Raw genomic sequence first — 22844 nt, forward strand, 5'->3', positions numbered from 1 at the left:
ATATTTCCAACTCACAGATGAGGAAACTGAAGCCCAGAGAGGAGCGACTTTGCCCAGGTGCACAGCCCCGGCAGGAGTTCCATCAGGACAGTCTTGGCAGACTGGAAAGCATCCTGCAGGAGTGAAGCACGCCAGTGCGCAGCTGGTCTCAGCTCAGCGCCTCCACCCTCAGAGGCCAGAGTCGTTGCTAGGTTTGAAGAGGGGGCCAAAGAGGGTTAAAATGTTCACATGTGCCAGGGGTACTCAGAGAGGCCCAAGTGGGTTATCTAGAAAATCCATTTAAGAGGAACAACTCCCTCGTGGCTGATGTCGGCTAACCCTCCCCAGCCACCTTTAAGCACATTGCAGGTGTCTAGGAAAGGGAATCCAGGATGCTGGTTCATACTGTGGGCTCCAGGACTGGCCTCATGATTCCTATCCTGGGGCCATCATTTCCTCTGTGGCACTTCTGTGTGCCTCATTCTACTCATCTGCAAAATGGGAGAATAGTACTCTATAAGGTTGCTGTGAGGATGAAATGAATTAGATCATTTAAAGGGTTTAGAATCATGCCTGGCACAGTCAGTGCTCAGCTATTATCTCTCGTTGGGAGATACTGAGAGTGTATGTCCATCCTCCAGGCATTTCAGTTCTCTGTTTATGACCCCACTTGGGGTCTGACAGCAGGCTATGCCATTGCAGGGGCAGGCAGCACGGGTCTGGGGTATGGGACCCTCTGCCTGGCCCCTGGAGCGTGGTCTGGTGTCTCCTAGGTCTTTAGTGTTGCTGGGCCAGGAGCACAGAAGCTGGGGGTAGGGTGGACAGCTCCAGGGCCCAGACCTCCAACTTCCTTTGGCCCCCCAGCTGACCCAGGACTGACAGAGAGGAGAGAAAGCGACTGCCACGCAAGAGAGGCTGTGGGGATCACAGCAGCGAACACAGCCTCTTGCGCCCTTTTCTGACATCCTCCTTTGCCTGCCTGCTTTCCTCTCTTTCATCTGATGCCCTGTGCGTGTTCCTGGTATGTTTTTGATTGCCAGTCTTCCCCCTGGACATTCTCAGCTCAAGCACAGGTGTCCCCAGCATGGGTGGAGGGCTTCTTGTGGTCCTGGCCAGTCCACAGCTAGCCTGACCTACCAGCTGAGTGGCACCAAGGCCTCAGGCCAATACGGAAGTCCCCACAAGGTGTCACCAGCCCAGTAGATACTGACCCGACTCAGAAGCTGCTATGCTCTCCACCACCCCAAGAAGGCATCTATTGGCCTGGGCCCACATCCCTACAGGTGGGGAGGGGCTCAGCCACCACAAGACACCTTCCCAGCCCCACTCTGGGTCCTCAGAGGTCCTGGCCACCCCCACCTCTTCCAACTGTGACGGCTGCCCCTTGCTGAGAGCTCGTCTAAGACCTGGGCTTCCATGGTCCCCGCCTGTGCTTCCAGCAGACATCACCAATCAATCCTGCCACTGTCCCACTGAGCAACAGGTGGCCTCGATGCTTTGCCTCTGAGCTGCAGGCTTCTATGAGACTGGAGGTAACCATTGCTGGACGCAAGGAGACCCAGGGGAGGACCTGACCAAGGTGCCACAGTGAGGCAGTGGGAGAGCCAGCCTTGGTGCCGTTCTTCCCAACAGCAGGCCACCAGCCACGGGGAGAGGGAGGCCTGGCTCATCCCCCAGTAACCCACAGCCCTCTGAATACTAAGGGAGGACTCAAATAGTCCTCCCCACAGCAAGTAAGTGGTGATGGCGGAGGTGGGGTGGCTTCAGGATTTGGGTTTAATCCCAAGCACGAGGGTGGGCAGGGAAAGGATTTGGTTTCATTCCTTCAGATGCCCAAGCCTTGGCCAGAGCCCCAGGGTGCAGGAGTGAGGGCGCGTGGCCACCCAGCCTGTACCAACAAAGCCTGCCTTTATTAAATAGAGATCGCGTTACATTCCATCCAAAGAAGGAAATCCGGACGTGGTGAGGGATGTGTCCAGGTGGGAGTTCCGAACGCTGGTCCCGAGTGGGCTCTGATGTGTGGGAGGGCCCAGGTCCTGCCTGCCCACCCAGGCCCCACATGCCAGGGCGCATGTCTGCATGGCCACCCACAGCTGAAAACAGGCGTGGGCGATCTGAAGCCCTGTCTGTGTTCTACTGTGGGAGAAAGTGCCCCAGTCCTTCCAGCGGTTTTGGGAGCAGGGCCTCCAGGAGCACAGGGCTGAGACGGGGTGGGAGGGAAGGTGACAAGGGAGGCCTTTATGAAGGGGGAGGGAGGAAGGGGGAAAGGAAGGGAGGAAGCGGGGGAGGGGTCTTGACTCATCTTAACAAGGCTTTGGGGCAGTTCTGTGCTATGGAGGCCCTGCCAGCCCCTCCTAGTAGTCCAATAGGGAGGCCACCGGGAACAAGGCACAGGATGGCCACAAGGGGGTGCTGCTGGCCCAGGGCTTGGCAGCTGGGGTGGAGGGTACCCTGGAGATCCAGCCACCCAGAACAGTCCCTTTCTGAAAACAAGCCAGCAACAAGGCACCTGCAGGCAGTTCTGGGGACTGGGGAGGGGGCGCTGGCTGCCTCAGGTGTCCCCTCCCAAGGGCTGAGGCCCCCCGAGTATGGATCCAAGCTCCCTGGTCTTTGGTGCTTTCTTGAAATCCTCCTGGTGGTGGCAGAACCCAGTGGGGAAGAGAGGGGGGTCTTGCCGTGAAGTCCAGGCCCGTCTGTCCCGGGATGGATGTGTGGTGCTGGCTCAGTGCTGCCTCCATGGCCTGTCTGTCCATCCATTCTGCCTCTGGCTCAGGGCTGGCTCCAGGCCCCCGTCTCCCTGTGTGTCGGCTTGTTCTGGGGTGGGTGTTTGCTCTGTCTCAGAGCTCCCCTTCAGGCCTGGGCCGCGCCCTAAGCCTCCTGGGGGAAGAAGCCGAGCTTGGCCAGTGACATCTCCTTCCGCAGCCTCATGATCTCCCAGAACATGGGCTCTGCTGCAGGCAGAGAGAGGGTGAACAGGTCGGGGACAGCTCAGGGTCACCTCGGGCAGATGGCCAGGTCCCCTCCTGTGGCTTTGGACAGAGCAGCTGGCACAGCACCCTAGGGTCCCCGGCCCCCAAAACAGATGACCTCAGCGAGTGGCTGGACCTCTCTGAGGCTCCACTCTTGAGCCTTGGAAACTGCTGAGTGCCGACCACACCCGAGGGATCTGTTTGCACCACACTGACGGCCACCCCCACAGCCCGACGCAGACACGCAGGTACACGCTGTCACACGCCACAGCGGTGGTCCAGACCTGGGAACTACATTAGACAAGGCACAGATGCCTCCCTGGGGTCTCACAAGGACCCTGCGCAGTGAGGCGGGGACCACAGCGGCCATCCGGGGACCTAGCAGGTGTCAACACCCAGCATGCCTTGGCCTTGGCCTCCAAGAGGACTTGACCCCCAGGATGGAGAGGAGATAGCTCCTTACTCAGAGGGTCGGGCCAGACTGGTTCAGGAGAAGACTCAGCAGCGAGCAAAGGTTGGTGGAGGAGCGGGGAGCCAGGCCTTGCAGAATGGGCTGTGGGGGGAGGGGGTGGAGGGAGGCCCTGTCCAGCATGGAGTGGAGTGGGAGCAAAGGCTGGAGGTGGGTGACCCTGTGTTCAGGTGACCAGGAGGAGGTGGCCACCACCTCCAGGGCCAGGGAGAGATTCACAGGGGTGGCCCCCTTGTGCGGGGCCGGGAGAGGTTTGGGGACAGGAGAAAGACCAGCCGGACGGACTCAGGTACAGAGCTCAGCACCCAGGAAGTTTGTGAACGCTTTACTAAACCACAACCCTCCCCACTCCCCAGCCTCCTAGCTGAGTCTTGCCTCTGCTAGGGGCAGGTGGGCCCAGAGGGCGCTTCCCCATCCAGCCCCACTCCCGTGTGCCATCCCTGCACCGGCCACCAGGGGGCGCTCACCGTCCTGCCGCACCAGGCCTTGCTGGATGTAGCGGATGTAGGTGAAGAAGTTGCACACTGCGGTGATCTGTGGGCAGAGGTGGGGACGGTGTGACCTGCCAGCCCCACGCTGGGGGTCCCCTGACAGGCGGATCTGAGTCCAGAGCAGGAGGCCCCAGGACCCTGCAGAGCCAGGCAGTGCTCCCTGACTCAGCTGGGACTGGGCTTTCAAGTAGTAATCAACAACAGCATGACTAGCCCTGCTGTAATAGCAGCAGCAGCAGCAGTCATTTCATCAAGCGCCTGCAGCGAACGGAGTAGACGCGCTTATTATTCCATCTTACATGGGGGAAAGCGGAGCCACCTGGGGGAAGCCGCTGACATCCATCACGGAGATGGCGGAGCTAATGAGCCAGCATGCAGCAGAGCTGTGAGATGAACCGGGCAGGCTGTCCCAGAGTCTACACTCGCCCTCTCACAGGCCGGCTTGCTCCAGATGCTGGAGTTTTGGGCCAGCCAGGCCTCAGTCCAGTGCTACTGATAACACTGGGAAAGGAAAGGGGGTCAGAAGCCACTCACCTGGGCTGCCCGGGGCCCCTGGGGCCTCAGGCCTGCTCCATGCCAGGCCCCGGGGACCCTGTGTTGGCTCAGACACTGCTATGAGGACTCACACCACGGAGAGGGCACTGTTGGTGCCTGGCCCAGGGCCCCTTCCCAGGCCCGGGCCCCATCTCCCAGCTGCTGAGAGTGGGGGCACTAATGGCTCAGAGGTGCCCCCCTCTGTACTCACTCCTCCTGTAGACCTCAGCCAATGACTGACTTGTGTGGAGATAGAAAGGACAGTCCCCTTGCCTCAGGGTGGAATCAACTCTGCTAAGAGCCCGGTGGATGGGGCTGAAGCTGGGCTGCAGCTAAGGCCACATCCTGGCTGGACTCCCCCGTCCCTTCCCTCATTCTCCTGGGAGCTGCACACAATCTCCAGGTGAGGCTCTGCCTCTTCGGAACCCAGCCTAAGACAGGGTGGAAGGTAGCCGGCGGCTGTGCCCGCCCGCAACAGCCCCTACTGAATGTCCAACACTCCTGGGGAGGGACGTCAAGTGAGAGGGGCACCCGCAGGCTGGGGAGTGGAGAAGCTTCGGGGAGGGGCGGGACGGTGGTGGCCTGGCAAAGATAGGGAGGTGCGAGAGAGCGGGGCGAGGTCGGGGAACCAGCCCGTCGTGGCAGGGACACCGCTGCACAGGGAGGGTTGAGGAGAGGCTGCGGCAGGAGGGTGGGGCAGGGCAGAGCTCAGGACAGGAGCAGGGACAGTGGATGCCCACAGAGGCTCATGAGCAGGGAGTAGCAGGGAGGGGGCTTTCCCTCTCCAGGGAGTGTGCTAGGGAGAAAACACTTCTCCCTGTCGACTCCACATGTCTTGGTCTTTCAGGGCAGGGACCACATCCTAAAACTTCAGACCCTCCTCACCTCATCTCCCACCCCCAGCTTCATCCAGTGCAGCAGGACACCCAGGCCAGGGACTTAAAGCACTAGAGGTGACATTGTTGAGCACGGGAACATCTTTTGTGGGGCCTGCTGTTGAGCCATGGTTGGGCCTGGAAAGCGGTGATGGAGATAAGTGGCCACTGAACAAGGCTCAGTGGGCACAAATCCACAGGGTAGGGGCTGCAGTGGACTCAGAGCCAGGATCCCAGGTCTCGGCTGTGTGGCCCTGAACACACCCCTTTCCTTTGCCAAGGCTCAGCCTCCCTTTTGGTAAATGGGTGCTCAGCACACCGCTGGGAGGACTCACGCTCGGATGCCTTGTGGAGTCCGTCAAGGACAGTATAGTCTGCTGCCAGCAAAGGGACCATTTGTCCCCTTTAGACCTGCTCCCCCGCAAGGAGCCTCCAGCAGGCCTGAGATGGTTCCTCAAGCTGTGTCACTGGAAACGTGTTTCCAAACATGTTCTCTTGTTCCCCTCAATCCTCTTAAGAGTCAACAGAGGGACAGAGGAAGAGGAATCCCTGTCCTCAATCCCCAGCTTGGTGAGAACCCCTGTCCTGGTCTGGGTCACTCGGCAGGGGAGGGTGGGAGCTGGGATTCCTAGAGGCCCCTTGGCACTCAAGGCCGACTTAAGGCTGGTGCACCAGACGCACCGCTGAACCTTTTCCAAAGCTTCGGCCAGCACCTGAGTCTGGGCGTCAGGAGACCCGCACTCTAACTGGAACTCTAGCATCACTCCTGGATTAGGTGACATTGAATGACAGAGGGGGGCGATGTCATCCCATGACATTTCATACATAAGGCTGCATCTCAGCCGACTGGAGAGTGGCCCTCCTGATGGCTCTGAAGTCAGCTGCCCTGTGCAACAAGGCCCTGTGGCAGGGGACTGCGGGTGTCCTCTAGAAGCTGAGGGTGTCCCCTTGCCAGCAGCCAGCAAGAAAACAGGGGCCTCAGTCCTTCAAACACAAGGAACTGAATGCTGCCAACAATGTGAGTTTTGAGGAGGACCCTGACTTCCAGAAAGGAACACAGTCTGCTGACAGCTTACTGCGACCTTGCAAGTCCCTGAGCAGAGAATCCAGTAAGTAAGTAGTGCTTAGACTCCAACATGGGGAACTGCGCTATTTTAAGCTACCAGGTTGATAGTAATTTGTTACACCGTAATAGCAAACCACTGCCCTTGGCTTGGCTGTGTGGCCCGAGTCAGTCTCTGCGCCTCTCTGAGCCTGTACCCTGCTCTGTAAATCAAGATGTAAGGCTGGGCGTGGTGGCTCACACCTATAATCCCAGCACTTTGGGAGGCCGAGGCAGGCAGATCACTTGAGGCCAGGAGTTCGAGTTCAGCCTGGCCAACGTGGTGAAACCCCATCTCTACTAAAAATACAAAATTAGCTGGGCGTGGTGGCACATGCCTGTAATCCCAGCTACTTGGGAAGCTGAGGCAGGAGAATTGCTGATGTCTGCCTGGGAGGCAGACATTGCAGTGAACTGAGATTGTGCCACTGCACTCCAGCCTGGGTGACAAAGACTCTGTCTCAAAAAATAAATAAATAAAATAAGTAAATCAAGGTGTAGTGCTATTCATACTCCCAGGCCCAGGGCCCAGTGTCCCAGCACCCAGGTGGCCCCAAAGGAGTCAAGTAACGCTTGCAAAGGCTGACTCACCCTGGCCCGGGAAGATGGCGAGATGTAGTAGTGGCTTTTGGAGTCCCCGAGCCGGATTCGGTGGCGGCAGGTGCGGGTCAGCCCGCTCAGGGCACATGTGCTAGGGGAAAGCAAAATGGGTCACGGGGGCTGGCTGGGGCTTGCCCCTCTCCCTCACCCCTGCATGCAGGGAAGATGCAGCAGCTGAGAGGATGCATGGGGAGGGGCAGGCCTCCCTTCCCCCACCCGGCTTCCAAAGGAACCCAGAGCCAGGCAGAGAAGGGAGCTGGCCCCAGCCATCCCTGGGACAGACCTCGAACTAAGCTGAGCTGTACCCCTAGAACCCTTGTTTTGCCCCTACTGGGCAAGAGAGCTTGGTTAATCTCATGCCAGGTGTACAAAGTCCCACCCTCTGCAGGCTCTGCATATGCCTCTCCCTCTACTTCTGGGGACTCAGACCAGGCACTCCTCCCCCAACTAGACCAGAGTTGAGGTCTGGCTGCCTCCCGCTTCCCAACACCCAGCAGCTCCCCCTGCTTCATCCATCCAGGCCTTCTGACCCCACTAACCCCCATGGTTCTCAGCCGCATGCCAACCAACCCCGTCTAAGAGCCTTCTCCCATGCCCTCTTCTCTCCTCCCCCCAGTCCTGCGTGACGTCGCTCAGCATCTTCAGCCACCCACATGAAGGGTCTCCACAGGCCCTGAGCAACCCCCATCTGGGCCCCACTCCCCAAACCTGCTCTTCACTGGCCATCATCTGCTCGGCTCTCTCGTCCTCACCCTCTGCTTGGTCACCAAGTCCCCAGGCCAGGGCACAGCAGCAGGACTTTTGGCCTGCATCCCCTTGGCTCCTTCTGGCCAGCTCTCTGCCTCATCGCTCTCTTTCTTCTCCACATCAGAGCCAGGGCTCCTCCAAAAACCCACATCTAACCCATCATCTTTCTCTCTTGCTTTCCTAATTCCCAAGAAATAGGGAGAATCCCAAATAAATGAAGGTTTAAAAAGCTCCTTGGCTGCGGACTTATCAGAGCATTTGTTGCCTCCTGGTTCACTGGGACTCTCTGATGGACCGGAGAGCCTCTTTTCAGGTGGCAGCTATTGATGACTTTTTTTTTTTTTGAGACAGGGTCTCACTCTGTCACCCAGACTGGAGTGCAGTGGTGCGATCTCAGCTCACCACAACCTCCGTCTCCCAGGCTCAAGCAATTCTCCTGACTCAGCCTCCCGAGCAGCTGAGATTACAGGCGTGTGCCACCACACCCAGCTAACTTTTATATCTTTAGTAGAGATGGGGTTTTCTCCATGTTGGCCAGGTTGGTCTCAAACTCCTGACCTCAAGTGATCCACCCGCCTCAACCTCCCAGAGTGCTGGGATTACAGGTGTGAGCCACTGCACCCGGCCTATTGATGACTTTTGCCACACTGGCTGGTGGGTTAAAGCCCAAACCTGTGAAGGCTCTTTATACTCTGGCCCCAACAGCCTCTGCAGCCTCCACCCCAATTCCCTGTCCCCCCACTGCTTAGCCAGATGCCCCAGTGGTGCTTCCGTTAATACTCCAGCTTCTCACACCTTTGCACATTCCGTTCCCTCTGCCTGAAATGCCCTTCCCTGCTTGGCAAACTTCTATTCATCCTTCAAAACCTGGCTCAAATGCTCCCTCTCCATCATGAGCCTCCCACCAGGGCACCAGCCATCCCCAGCCAGGCTCTTGGCTGCCAAGGTAAAATCCTCCCCAATTTCTGCCCCTTGCTCCACCCTGGCTATTTTGTTCTGCTGCTCCCCTGCTCAATGCCAGGTGAGTAGCTGGAGGACAAATGCCAGGGCTACTGCGTTATTTATTGGCAGGGGCACAGCCAGCAACTGATAATCATGGTTCAAGAAAAGAAGGGGAGGGCACAGAGCAGACCAGTCAGGAAGAGGCAGACCCTAGCTCCCGGCCTCTCTGGAAAGCCTGGGGGTCCACAGGAAACCTGCCAAACTGCCTCCTTGCCCTGTGGGGGCAGCAACTGTCCCTGTCCTGTCGGCGCTGCTGCATCCTGACCACCCCTCGGCACAGTGAACACACGGCTTGGCAGGGCTTTCCCACATGGGCAGGAAGGAGCTAAGACCCTCAGCTTACTTGGTGCTGCTACAGCCAACCTCGGCCACCTTCACTGTGGGCAGCGTCTGCGAAGCCACCGGCTCAATGGTGAGCGTGTTGTCCTCCACGGCAGCCCGTACCAGCACCGAGAGCTGTGGCAGACCAGGGCGGCAGGCAGGGTGGTAAGGGGCTGGGCCCTGGCGGAGGGGTGTGTCCCCCAGCTGGCCCCGCCTCTGCCATGCCTCACCTCCTGCATCGTGAAGTCCAGGCAGGGGCCCACGTCCTCCCGGTACACCCTTTCCAGGAAGGGGCAGGTCTTGTCCAGGGTGGGGGATTCCCTCCAGGCCTGGAACTCTGCAAACAGGATTGTGTCCACCTGTGGGGGAGGGCAAGCGAGGGTGGGGGCGGTCAGGGTACTGGGGCCAGCATAGAAGATGCAGGCTGAGCTGAAGGGGAGCGAGGGAGGACGTGGGGCAGGCCCAGCAAGCCAGCAGGTCGATCCCCAGCAGCCGTGCAGGGAAGCCAAGTCCAGCAGCAGCAGAGCTCCCTTCTGCCCTTTGCACCAAAGAATTTAGAACTAAAAGTTTTGTTTCCAGGCCGGTGTTAAGTTTCTTGGCGCTACTGGATTTTAGAGTGGGGTGCAGGGCTTTGTCCTGAAGACCCTCACTGCCTCCTTGAGGAGGAAAAGTCAAAGAGCAACTGGCAGGAGGCCACAGGTACCAGCAGGTACACAAGCACACACAAGCACGTGCACACAGGAGGGGACACACACAGGCTGCCCTGGGCCCACACCTCAGAGGCGACTGCTGGCCTGCTCCAGGCCACATGCAGAATGAGGGAGGCTGGGAGGGGGCAAAGTGGGAGGCCCCTCTTTGGAGCCATTTACCTGTCGGGAAAAGGAGGGAGAGGGAGTGGAGGCAGGGGCTGGGGGCTCCCCAGGTGGGAGCGGCCAGGCCGGCTCGTAGGTGAGGTGAACCACCTTGCTGCGGACCACGCAGAGGAGCAGGGAGAGCAGCGGGGCCAGCCCGGGCTGGGCCGGATGGACAGACAGACGGACAGACAGACAGACAGACAGACAGGTAGACAGGTGCACAGAGACAGAACAGGAGGAAGGGGAGAAGTTAATGTACATTCAGAAGCTCAGAGCTCAGGAGGTGGATGAGGGCCTGCTGGTCTTCCCTGGAGGCCCTGGAGACAGAGGTGGAAGCCAGGATGGAGTCGAGTGGGTTGGCGCCAGGGACCCAGGAAGCTGAAGGCACCACAGCCCTCTGAGGCACTACCTGGGTGCAGCCCTGAACTCAGCTCTTGATGTCCCTGTCTCTGGTTCCTCCAGCAGCCCCGGGAGGCCCCATTTATCAGGTGAGAAAGCTGAGGTGCTGACAGGTGGCCTCATTTGCCTACAGACCCATGACCATGAGTGTCAGCCCAGCCTGGGCCCAGCAACTGGTGTGGCCAGCTGAGGTGGGACGGAGACACCCCTCCAAAGGCCACGCTTGTCTCAGCCCCACAGTCAGAGGGCGCCAGAAACCCCTTGAGCACAGGGCTGTCACCAGGTGGTCCTGGGGCTCAAGGCTGTGGCCACACGGGGTCCAGGCAGCCTCTCCCCTGAGGCCCAGTGGCTGCTGCTTGGCCTCTTAAGGCCAAGGAAGTGTGTGTCTCAGTGGAGGCCCCAGATCCTCAGGGCCAAAGCCAGCCTCAGGTGCAGAGACCACTACCTACTGCTTGGAGTCAGTGGGGCAGGGAGGGGGCCTCAGGTCCCCAGATGGTATACCCTGGAGGCTGCAGGCCAAGTGCCTCAGATCACAGGAGGTTGGAGAGAAAGGACCTGCCCAGCCCTCACATCCCAGAGAGGCGCAGGACAGGCTCCAGGTCACACAGCATGGGGCAGGCTGGTCCTCACTGGGCTCAGACCCTGCCTACCGCAGGCACTGCCACCCTTCCCCATGCCCAGAGCCCACTTCCCACCCTCACCTCCTTGCCCTCTCTGTCTGGGGTGAGGGTGTGTCCCGCAGCGGGACACACGGCGGGGCAGAGGGTGCTGCTGGTGCTCTTGTGGCGAGAGTGGCCCTTTCGGGGCCCGGCCTTGGTGGGGCTCAGCAGCTGGGGGTGAAGCTCGCGGTTGGGAGAGGCTGGTGTGGACGTGATGACCAGCGTCTTCAAGGCTGTCACCTCTGCCTGCAGCATGTCGATCTGCATGGGATGGGATGGCTGTCAACCCTCACCCAGACTGGATGCCATCCTGGCTGCCACCGCCTATCAGCCTAACTCAGGACAATGCACCCCTGCAGTGACGGGCACCTAGTCCCACCCGACGCCCTCAGAACAGCCTTTGAGGCAGAGACCCAGACACTCATTTTACACATAGGGAAACTGAGGCTCACAGAGGCGACATGGCCTGCCCAAGGTCACTCTGTGAGCAGGATTCTGTTAGGAACAAGTGTCTGGGAGCTGGCTGGGCCTCCCATGAGAGTTCTGGGACCGCCCCCAGGCGCCAGGAAAGGCCCAGGCCTCACATTTTGCAGATGGGCAACCAGGCTTGGAGAGAGGAAGCGACTTGCCCAGGCTCAGACAGCCATACTGAGTGAGGTTTCTGCTTTGTAAAGTGGGGCTGGGAGGAGAGGGAAGAAGGTACAATAATCACAGGGTCCTCCCAGCCCCAGCACGATCCCAGAAAAGGCTCTGCCGTGCAGCAGAATCACTGATGGAGCCCCGGGGCACTGGGCCCTGTGATCTCAGACCCCCACCCTTCCCTTCCCTCCCTGGGCCTAGGTTCACCCATTCCTGCTGGCCCCACCGGGCCAGGTGAGCGTCCACTCGGGCAGCAAAGCTCAGTGCTCGCTGAGCCGGGAGGCAGGGCGGGTGCCTGGGCTGGCCTGGGCAGGCGGGGACGGGCCTCACCTTGCCCCGAGCCTCCTTCAGCTGCTTTTCTGATGCTGCCTGCTTCATGTTGGCTTCTCGAACCATCTTGTGAGCTTCCTAGGAAGAAGGCAGTCCCTGCATGAGTGGTGAGGAGCCAACGGACGCCCAGATGACCCATTCCCCAAGTTGTTCCCGCACCCAGCCGGTGTACCTCAAACAGGCTGGCCGTCAGCTCTTCCAGCTCCTGTTCTAGCTGCTCCCGCACCTTGGACAGCCGCTCACATTCCTCGTCCTTTAGCTTCAGCTCCTGGAGGAAAAGAGGCAGGCACTTGAGCACCTCAGCATCCCCAGGCCTGGCACGGGAGGGACCAGGCCCACCGGACCAGGCTCCATCCCCTCGTCATTTTATGTGGGGCTCAGAGTTTATTTCCTCTGGTGCCTGACAGTTTGTGATGCTTTTTCCGTTTAGCCACAGCATGAAGCTGAAGCCCTGCCTGCCAGTTCATCAGAGCTCAGGGCACGTTTGCAGTCAAGACGGGTGACCATCGGTGCGCCCAGCACAGGCCTGGCCAGCAGCTGGCCTCGGTGAGGGCACATCCCTCTCCCTCGGGCACATCTCTGGGCACCTGATGAGAGCCCACAGCTCTCCCAACCTGACTTCTCCCCACCGAAGACCCCCCAGCCTGCTGCAGGCACCCACCTTCTGCGCTCTGTGCAGCTCCTCCTTCAGGAACTCGGAGCCCTTCTCTCGGATCTCCATGGAAGAGCTGCGCAGGCGCAACACGTCCAGCTGGGCGGCTGCGGGGCCCTCCTGGCCTTGGGCCTCCTCCCCTGCAGAGGTCTCCACCAGGGCTCCTGGGGACTCCCTGTGGCCTTGGCAGGGGTCCGTGCTCTTCCAGGGGACCGGGACAGCTGCAAGGGACGGCGGGAGGCCCTGGTCTGGCTGGGGTGGGCTGGAGACAAACAAAGGTATCAGCAGGTTCAGGGTGGGGTCCTGAGGCCTGGAGAGCTGAGTCCAGAAACCGCCCCAGGGCAATGTGCCTGCCACTTGAGCCTCAGCCTTTCCATCTGAAAACTGGGACCCTACCAGCTATCATCAGTGTTGTTACAAGGGCAAATGTCCAAGCACAAAGTCTCTTGGGGCAAGAGGCTTATTCCTCTTTGTCAACCACCCCTTCCAGCCCAGGGCTGAGGGCTGTGTTTGGCACACGCAGTAGGTGCTCAGCACACAGTAGGTGGTCAGCGTCTTTGTCTAACAGGTGACTGTAAATGCATCAGGGTTGAGTCCCACTTGTATTAAGTGAAGCCTGTTCCAATGGCCCTACCTCAAAGGTCACTGAATGATCAGAGGAGGTGTGGGTAAAACCTTGGCACCTCGGATGCACTCAAGCAGGAGCTGCCTTCACTGATACAGTTAATGCGAATTCTGCCCCTTTCAGGGTGGACCAGAGAGGAAGGATGAGGCCAGGGCAGGCAGGGCTGAGGCAGGAAGATTCTGCAAACAGCTTGGACAAGACAGACCCACTTCCTGTCCCCCTGGACTTGGTGGGGAGCAGTCCCAGCTCTCCCCTGGCCTGCCTTGTGACCTCAGGCAAACACCCCCTTCTCTGGGCCTCAGGACCCTCCCTTCCCTGAAGCTGAAGACCCTGGAGGTGGTGTGAGGCCTCATTCCCCCCCCACCCACACTCTCCACTCCAAAGTGGACCCTGGAGAGGGAAGGGAGGGCGAGGGCCCGGCCAGCGGTGTTTTGTGCCAAGACAGCACCTCTGGACTCGCTCACTCAGCAAAAGCTGGAGGCTCCTGAGCCAGCAGCTTCTGAGCCGCAGCAACCAGGGCTGGGGATGGGGGGCTGGGCGGGCCACTGATATCAGTGAGGGAAGTTGGGGGGAGGGGCTCAGGGAGGCTGCACCAGAGGGGGAATGCAAGGCCAAGGAGAAAGTGGGACTCAGGACGGCTGAGGCAGAGGGAGGAGTGAGAGGCAAGTCTGTGGACCAGTCTCCCCTCCCTGTCCTCAGGACCTTGGGAAGGTCACCAAGCAGCCCCTGAGCCTCAGTTTCTCCCTTGGTTAACACACAGAAAATGGGCCCCCAGAGACTCCAGCAAGGAGCCCACTTCCAGCAATGAGTCCCTTCACACAGCCCGGTCCAGCTGCCCAGCCCCACCTGCCCTCTGCTCTGGAACCAGCCCAGAGTGTCGCCTCAAGGCTCCTCAGGCTGGGTCCTGCCTGGCAGGGATGTGGGTCTTGAGGACTAAGGTGGGGACACATATCCATCACTCCATCAACAGTGTCTATGCCAGACAGGGCTCTCTCCTAATACTCCTGTTTGGGGAAGTCTTGCTGGCAAGGGTCCCCCGCAGCCTGAGAGCTATGGCGGCGCCCTGGGCTGGGGTCTGTGCCCTGGGGACTCACTCTGCCAGACTCTCCACAGGTCTCTGACCACGCTGTCTCCTTTAAAATTCTCTCAACAGCGGCTGGGCGCAGTGGCTCATGCCTGTAATCCCAGCACTTTGGGAGGCTGAGGCAGGTGGATCACCTGAGGTCAAGAGTTCGAGACCAGCCTGGTCAACATGGTGAAACCCCATCTCTGCTAAAAATACAAAAATTAGCCGGGCCAAGACTGTGCCACTGCACTCCAGCCTGGACGACAGAGCGAAACTCTGTCTCAAAACAAACAAACAAACATAAAACTCTCTCAACAGCACTCGTGGTATTGTCCCATTCTACAGATGAGGGGACGGAGGCTCACAGAGTGAAGGGACTTGTCAGGGGTCACGCAGCTGGTCAGTGACAGTGCTGGGACAGGTGGCCAGGTCTTCAAGCCCAGGCCCAAAGCTTCCCCGCTGCAGGGGAAGGGCAGGTGGGTGGGGAGTGTGAGTGTTGGAATCGGTGCATCTGCTTCAAGATAAAGCGCTGCTGGGCCCAGGGAGACTCGGAGGCTCCTCTTTGGCTGCAGTAGGGAAATCTGACCCAATTCTGGCCCGAACTGGCTTCTCAGACTCTGCGCAGGCCCAGAAACCCCCTTTCCAGAAGGCAGGGCCTAGGCAGGGGGAGCTGTGGCAGAGAGAACAGGCCAGATGGGGCAAGCCTGGGGTCCATGTCGGCCTCTGACCTGGGGTACACATGAGCCCCTGAGAATGCTACTGAAATTCTCTGAACCTGCTTCTGCACCTGAGGGATAGGAGCTGAAATCCTGCAGGAGGTGCTCTAAGAATCAAGAGCTCTAAGAGCAGTCCTGACCTGGTGCTGGGTGAATCATGTTCAATCCACAGCCATGTTTGGCTGAGACACTCACGAAGCCTGCCTGGGCTCTGGGTCCCACAGCTTAAACTGGAGGCCTGTGGACCCTTGCCAAGAAGACTTCCCCGAACAAGGGTATTGAGAGCCCTGTCTGGCACAGACACTGTTGATGGAGTGATGGATATGTGTCCCCACCTTAATCATCACGGCCCAAGTCCTCAGGTAGGACAGGATGGCCATAGTCACTCAGGCTGGGCTGAGGGCTGCTCACTGCAGGCCAAGGGCAAGAGGTGACAGCACAGGACAGGACAGAGGACTCTTGCAATTGCCTATGCCCTGACCGAGGAGAACCAGGCTGCCGGCCCTCCCATGGGGGCCGAGCTTCATCCACCAGTGTGGTCTGGGCCTCTGGGCCACAGTGAAAGACTAACTCTCTCTCCTGCTGGTCCCAAGCACATATGCTGGAGGTGTGGCTGGCTGACCTCACCATTTTCCCAACAGGCTCTCATTTTTGCCTTGTGGGGCAGAGTGGGGACAGGGCCCAATTTTGTAGCCAGAGGAAACAGTGGTCCAGGAGGCCTGTGACAGAGTCTGTGACATCCTTCCCATCACCCCCAGTAGAAGAGCCCAAGGCCAAATCCCAATGGCAAGAAGTGTGGGAACATGGGAACAGTGGGACCACCCAGTAGCCACCAACTCCCCAACGCCAAAGGTGGCAGGAGCAGGAGGGAAGAAGGGCCTGACCTGCCCTTGGAGGGTAGCCAGAATCTGCAGACCCTCTTCCTCCTCATTTCCAGGCTGCAAGGCCCACTCCTGAGACTCAGAAATTTCAAAGAAGGGACCCTGGGCTCCTCGGGTCCAGCCCAAGCCAGAATCTCCAATCTCACACACACTTCAGCCTCCCAGACCAGAGGCCTGAAAACCTGGCTGTGAACACCCAAGTCAGCGGTGAACTCAGTCGTGGGGCAAGCAGGGACCACTTAATGTTCTGCTGCCCAGCGTCCCTACCCTCCTCAGTCCGGGTCCACCGCTCTCTGTACAAACCTCCTCAGTCCCCGTTCCCTGCAGAAACAGAGCCCAGCATCTGAGATGAGCCACAGATGCCTCTGGAAAGGAGCCTGTTCAGAGGGTAGGAGTCAAGGTCAGAGGTAGATGGGGCAGCCAGCCAACATCCCCCATCCCAAAGCCAGCTCCCACTGCCGAGAGGCCCGGGCAGTTCATACAGGAAAGGCCCCACGGGTCACTTCCCCAGGAAACACACAACCAAAAGAAAATGCAGTAACCACAATCCTCACCCCACCAGGCCCACCCTAGGAGGGCCAGCAGGGCTCTTGCCCCGACCCACAAAATAAGAAGGAGACCTAGACTCCGTGGCCCTCGGTCTCTCAGTGTCCCCAAGCCAGCAGGGCCTGGCCAGTGGCCAGACCAGCCTATTCCCCAACCAGTGCCCAAGATGACCCTGTCCAGTTACCTCCTGGAACTAAAGACCCCTGTTGGTCATGGGCACAACGGATTCATTCAATAAGCAGGGGAGGGGACAGCAAGGGTGGTTCTGAAACTGGACGAAGGAGACGGCTGGGAGGGCACACTGGGACTACTCAGCGGCCTGCCAGGGCCCAGGCCTCTGGGGAGGCTGCAGAAACCCCGACCCAGGGCCTGGCTCCCCGGGGCGGTGCCTTGGCACAGGGGCCTGTTCAGACTCAGGCTCAGCCTGTGCGGTGACGCTGAGGGGACGGAGGCTCACAGCCATGTGATTAACATCCAGGGACCAAGGGAGTCCCAGGAAAGGGTTGGTGGGCCAGCTCTCAGGCCAGCCTGCAAGCCCAGCAAAGCTTGGCTCCCCTAGAGAGCGGCCAAGTCTTCAGCCCCAAACCCACAAGCATGTCAGGTTCCCAAGCGCTAGGCCACATCCACGCCAGCCCACCACTCCACAGGTGTCATGGCCTGGAAGCTCGGGACAATTGCAGGGAGATGCGCTCCTCCACCTGGTTTCCAGATGAGGCCCCTGAGGTTCAGAGAGGGATGGTGACCTGGCCAGAATACACAGCAAGGAAGTGGCAGGATGGGAACTGAACACAGAGTACAGGCATAGCGCATCACGTGGCCTGTCACCCAGAGGAAAGGGGATGAATGGCGGTTTTGGAGAAGTGAGGCAAGAGGCAGATGGGGTTTGAGGAAGTCTGAGACAGCGCCCAAGTACTGGAGGTGCCACCCAAGAATGCTGTACAGCCAGGCAGGACCTGGGCTAAGAGGGGACAGCAGAGGGGACACACAGAAACAAAGATGGGAAGGGGGAATTGTGGGAGGAACAGGGGCTGGATGGGGGGGCAGGAAAAAGCAATAACAATAATTAAGATAATTCAAAACTAAGGAAAAGGTGAAAGCTGAGAACAGCGGTACCCATGCTGGGAGTGAGGAACTGGGAGGGGGTCTTTCAGGGACAGGAAAGTGGGTGGCTGAGGCATCTGGGAAGTGGCACGTCCCGTAGGCAGCTGAGGGGGAACAGGCAGGATGGGGTGACGCTGTCGAGTGGCACTGGTTTGGGGGAGCAGCTGCAGCCTGAGCCTGGATGAGGGGCTGTCAGAGAGGGCAAGGGCTTGAGAGCCAGAAAGGACGAGAGTGTTGGACGCCAGAGCCGAAGAGTGTCTGGGACCCGGGGATGAAAGAGATCGTCATGAGTCTCACTGAGTTGGGCCAGGATCCAATGAGCTCAAGTCAAGGAGGGGACAAAGGGACAGGTGGGAACCAAGGTGGGCCTGGGCCACAGGGGAAGGGGAGCCAGAGTAGGGAGAAGGGCACAACAGCACGTCCTAGTAGAGACCATGGAGGAGGAGTGGGGGAGAAGGTCAGGAACAGCTGGGGATGGGAAGCAGATCAGAACACCTAAAGCAGGTGAGTCAGGCCACGCCTCCGCCGGCCATAGCCCCAGGCCACCAGGCCAGTCCAGCCCAGCCCTGGCGGGGGAATCCAGCCCTGTCTCTCCATGGGAGCCAGCACAGGGCCTAGGAGGGGGCGCATCTCACTCCTCTTCTACAGGGCTGGGCACGCAGTACATCCTCAAATGTGCCTGTGGCGACCCTGCCCATTCAGTCCAAGAATTGACACCGAAGACCTCCAATAGCTAGTGTGTATACTGAGCACCCATTATGTGCCAGGCACCCCACCAGCCGTGATCCATCCAATCTGCACGACCAGGCAGCCCCCTTCTTACCACATCCTATTTTGATTTGCATCTCCCTCCCGCTACCTCATTTCCCAAGACCTATTGGGCATAAATCATGTGCAGAGCTTGGAGGGTCTAGGACAAGCAGGATTCTAATGAGGATGTCTGCCCCCGACACCCATGTCCTGATTAAAGAACAGCAGGAAAGATCTCCACCTGTTGAGGGGTAGGGTAGGCAGTTAGATCACGGAGGGCTTCCAGGGAGCAGCAACAGTGAGGGTTATACAACCCCTTCCCAATGAAGAGGCCTGCGTGCCTGACCTGGAGCCCTCGGGCCATACTTCAGACTCTTGTCTCATGGCCTCTAGTCCCCTGTGACTTGGGCCTTACAGGCAGGAGCCCACAGATCCATGCCCTTAGAATAGCCAAGGCCCAGGGCAGTGAAGTGACTTGCTCAGGATCACACAGCCAGTTGATGGCCCCTACAGCCCTGCCTGCTGCAAAAACATGCTCCCCAACCCCTGGGAGGTTGGAGTGGTCTCATCTCATTCCTGGGCCATCCATCAATGCCTGGCCCTCTCTAGCCACAGGTATGATGAGCCCCGTCTCTGGGGAAACTGAGACCAGGGGGCTGGAACAGTGTCATGCAGAAACTTGAACGCTGGCTTCTGCTGACCAAGTCCCAAGTGTCCAGCACCATGTTAGATACAGAAGTACTCAAGACGCTGTCCTCACCTCGTCACCTTGGAGCAGGCTTGGCACCCAAAACTATGAATGTGTGAAACTGTGGGGAATCGGAAGGGGGACAGCCCAGTTTGGAGGGGCACCTAAAGTCAGACTGGAGCTGCCTCTGGGTTTGGAGTTCAGGGCCCAGGCTCAGGAGTCCCAAAGAAGAGGACCCACCCAGGCTGTGGCAGAGTTCAGCCACTGCCGCCCACCCGAGAAGAGTAGCCCAGGGCTGGGGCCATGACCAGGACCTGGCCATTAACAAAGCACAGCCACCAAGAGAAAGATCTCAGTTCATTTCACAGGTGAGGAAACGAAGCCCAGAAACATCACCGGCCCCGCCGGGGTCACCGACTCCTAATCCCGGCTCCTCCTGTTCTAAGATCAACAGTCCCAAATATACACCTGCCAGAGCTGTCATCAGACTTGGTCAGAGTAACCTGGCAAGTATGACTCTGAACAGGACCCCTCCCAACTGCTGCTGGGGTCTGGGTGAGCTCCTAGGACACCAGGCACCCAGTGGAGGCTGGCAGCTTGGCCCCTGACTCTAAATCCCTGTTTCCTCACCCAAATGGGGGGCCATAAAAATACAGAGCTCAAGGTAACCCCCAAGCTCTGCCTCACCCCTTCCGCCAGCTTCTCACTGCCCCTCATCCTTTCCATCTGCATTTATGAAGCACCCATTATGATATGAGCTCAGCACCCAGCTAGGCCCCTGGGGGTGTGGGGGTGCAGGGGTGCATGCAGGAAGTGAGCCATACTGAGGATTCTGTGGGGGTCAGCCTGGCAGCTGGCTCATCCAGAGTGTTGCTGGGAATATGGCAGGGGGGCTGGATGGTGGGGAGGGGTCCCTGCCCAGGATATAAGGCTCTCTGACTCTGCTTGAAGCAACCATCCATCTACTGGTGGCTCTCAGCTGTGTCTGGCCTTGGCCTGGGTGCCTCCAGGGAAGGACATTCTCTGACCTGCGATCACTCCCACCCCAGAAACCATTTATTTTACCTAGAGGCCCAGAGAAGGAAGTCCACACTCTCAAGGTCACACAGCAACTAACTCAGGGGCTGTGTTGCCTGAGTCCACCCAGCCGGCACAAGACACAGGCTTCCGGCAGACGAGGCTGCTCCCCAAACACAATTCACCCCGGGCAGGACTGCCCTAACCTCTCCAGGTACCACAAACCCACCTCAAGCACTTTCTCCTAAGCCAGCCTCCTTCCTCCAAGCACAATGCCAACAAATACACTAGTGGCCTTCAACTCTCTCCCTTTAAGAGTCTCAAGCCCAGGCCGGGTGCAGTGGCTCACACCTGTAATCCCAGCACTTTGGGAGGCTGAGGCGGGCGGATCACAAGGTCAGGAGATCGAGACCATCCTTGCTAACATGGTGAAACCCTGTCTCTACTAAAAACACAAAAAAATTAGCTGGGCGTGGTGGCGGGCGCCTGTAGTCCCAGCTACTCGGGAAGCTAAGGCAGGAGAATGGTGTGAACCTGGGAGGTGGAGCTTGCACTGAGCCGCGCCACTGCACTCCAGCCTGGGCGACAGAGTGAGACTCTGTCTCAAAAAAAAAAAAAAAAGGGTCTCAAGTCTTAGGGCAGGGCGTGGTGGTAAAAGCCTGTAATCCTAGCACTTTGGGAGGCTGAGGCTGGTGGATCACCTGAGGTCAGGAGTTCGAGACCAGCCTGATCAATATTGTGAAACCCCGTCTCTACTAAAAATACAAAAATTAGCCGGGTGTGGTGGTGTGTGCCTGTAGTCCCAGCTACTCAGGAGGCTGAGACAGGCGAATTGCTTGTACTCAGGCAGCGGAGGTTGCAGTGAGCTGAGATCTCGCCACTGCACTCCAGCCTGGGTGACAGAGCAAGACTCTGTCTCAAAAAAAAAAAAAAAAAAAAAAAGTCCCAAGCCTCTCCACACCTCACCCCTACCCTAACAGGAGCCCACTCTCTCCACACCCCCTGCTGGGGATGAAAGGCCATCCCTCCCCTAGCATCGCAGCTCAACCTTTGCTAGGTGCCATGGAGTGAAGTGGATCCTGCCTGCCTTTCCAGGGGGGCTTCCCTCACTCCCCAGCTGTAGCTGGGCAGTAGCCCTCTCCTGGGACCACTCATCTGGCCCAGGGGGCACAGGAGTACAACCTGTCCCCCATTCTGGCCACATTTCCTCCAGGACCTGGTCTTTCCCGGCCACGGGGCAGAGGAAGTGTTTGCCCAACTCCACAAAAACACCACAACCTTTCTGCACATACAGGGCAGGGGTCCCACATCAGATGGGCCAGGAACTGCAACTGCCCCTGAGAACCAGTGGCCTGAACAGACACAGCCACTGGGGCCACTAATCCAGGACCCAGAGTCTGTGCTACCCCACTCCAGGCTGCGGGGCGGGGGGGGTTCCTTCCCACTCCACACCTCTGAGAGCCTCCGTACTTCGAGAGCCCCACAAGGAGGTTCTGCCCTCAACTTGGGAGCCACCCTGGCAAAGACCCAGTCCCTCTTTCCCAGCTACACTGCTTTCCAAGAGTTCATCCAGCGAAGGGGTTGAGGGACAGGTTGGGAGGGTGGGCTGGGGGTCCTTCCTCTAGGTGCATGCCCCAGAGTCGTGCACACTCTTCCCCACACCCCGACTCTTCTCACTTGCGCTCCTGATGAGCTAAGAGGAGTTGACGCTGTCACCCCGGGACGGTCGGCTGCCCACCCTTCGCACCCTGCACCCCGAGAGACACCCCCGACCCCTCCCCCGGAGTCTCCTGGCTGCGAGTCGGCTCGCCTGCAGGCAGGGCGGGGGCGCACAGCACCTCCGGGTGGCGGCGCAGACCCGGCGGGGACCCCCGAAATCCTCCCGTCCCGGGAGGCGGCCGCGGCCCAGACCCAGCGCGGGACCGCGAGCGCGCGCGGACCTACCCGCTCCACATCCCGGCGCCTCGGGGCGCCCAGGCGTCCGTTCCCAGCGCCTCCGCCGCCGCGTCCTCCCAGCGCCGCGTCCCCGCCCGCCGCCGACTCCGCCAGGGGCCGAGCCGCCCCACCGCCTGTCAGCCCTGCCCGCGGCCGGTCAGTAGGTCTCAGCCGCCTGGGCTCGCGGCCCCCAGCCCAGCCCCGACCCTGCCCTGGGCGGGTCACGTGGCGGAGTGGGGGGCGGCCCGAGGACACGTGCCCGGCCCCGCCCCTCCGCCGGCCCGGCGCTGGGATCCGGCGCGCGCTCCCAAGGCCCGGCCCCACCCGGCCCGCCGCGCCGGGACAGGGAGACCGCGGCGCTGGGAGGGAACCCGGCCCCCAACATCCCGCGGGCCGCGCCGCGCTCAGACTCCCCAGCTGACTCCTCCTCTCCAGTCGCCCTCCGCACCACCCACTTTGGGCCACCCCTGCTCAAGAACCTACAATGGCTCCCGAGCTCTCAGCTTTTTCGATTCTCACACAGATTGTCACTTAAGGCCAGCAGACACCCTCCCCCCTCCTCACCCGGCACTCCTTCCCTAGGCTGTCTGCTTAGTGCCTGTCCCTGTGCAACATCCTGCCTGCTGGGAAGGGGAGGGGACAAACCCGAAACAAGTTTTCTGAGTCCTACTCTCTTATCCCGAAGGAGTTTCCACTTCTGGTCCAACTCTCCTCACTCAGCCTCCTGCCACTTAACACGCTCTGCCCATCCCTGCCTTTACTCACCATCTGCCCTCTGGATAGTATTCCCCACCCCACCCCCACCGACACACACACATACACACACCTGTCTGGTCCCACATCCTCCGTGAAACCGTCCCTGAATCCCAGACCACTGGTCTACCTGTCCCTCAGTTC

At 59.5% G+C, this 22844-nt stretch overlaps 1 protein-coding gene across 5 annotated transcripts; it reads right to left on the reverse strand.

The window, feature by feature from the left end:
- Positions 1-1870: 1870 nt before the first annotated feature.
- RAB3IL1 (RAB3A interacting protein like 1) lies at positions 1871-22259 on the reverse strand. 5 transcript variants are annotated; one of them, XM_034932771.3, is made up of 11 exons: positions 21957-22259; positions 12632-12884; positions 12143-12238; positions 11971-12048; positions 11044-11262; positions 9959-10102; positions 9320-9448; positions 9112-9224; positions 7011-7110; positions 3885-3951; positions 1871-2927 (listed from the first exon to the last, which is right to left on the reverse strand). In XM_034932771.3, exons 1-11 carry the CDS (start codon positions 21965-21967, stop codon positions 2848-2850), a joined length of 1290 nt encoding a protein of 429 aa, XP_034788662.3. In that variant the 5' UTR covers positions 21968-22259; the 3' UTR covers positions 1871-2847. The 5 variants fall into 5 exon arrangements, with proteins under 5 accessions (XP_034788662.3, XP_034788661.3, XP_063464579.1 ...); XM_034932770.3 differs by having other exon boundaries at positions 1871-2930; positions 21957-22255; XM_063608509.1 differs by lacking the exon at positions 9959-10102 and having other exon boundaries at positions 21957-22251.
- Positions 22260-22844: the final 585 nt, after the last annotated feature.

This window comes from Pan paniscus, chromosome 9 (assembly GCF_029289425.2).
Source record: "Pan paniscus chromosome 9, NHGRI_mPanPan1-v2.0_pri, whole genome shotgun sequence".
NCBI lineage: Eukaryota > Metazoa > Chordata > Mammalia > Primates > Hominidae > Pan > Pan paniscus.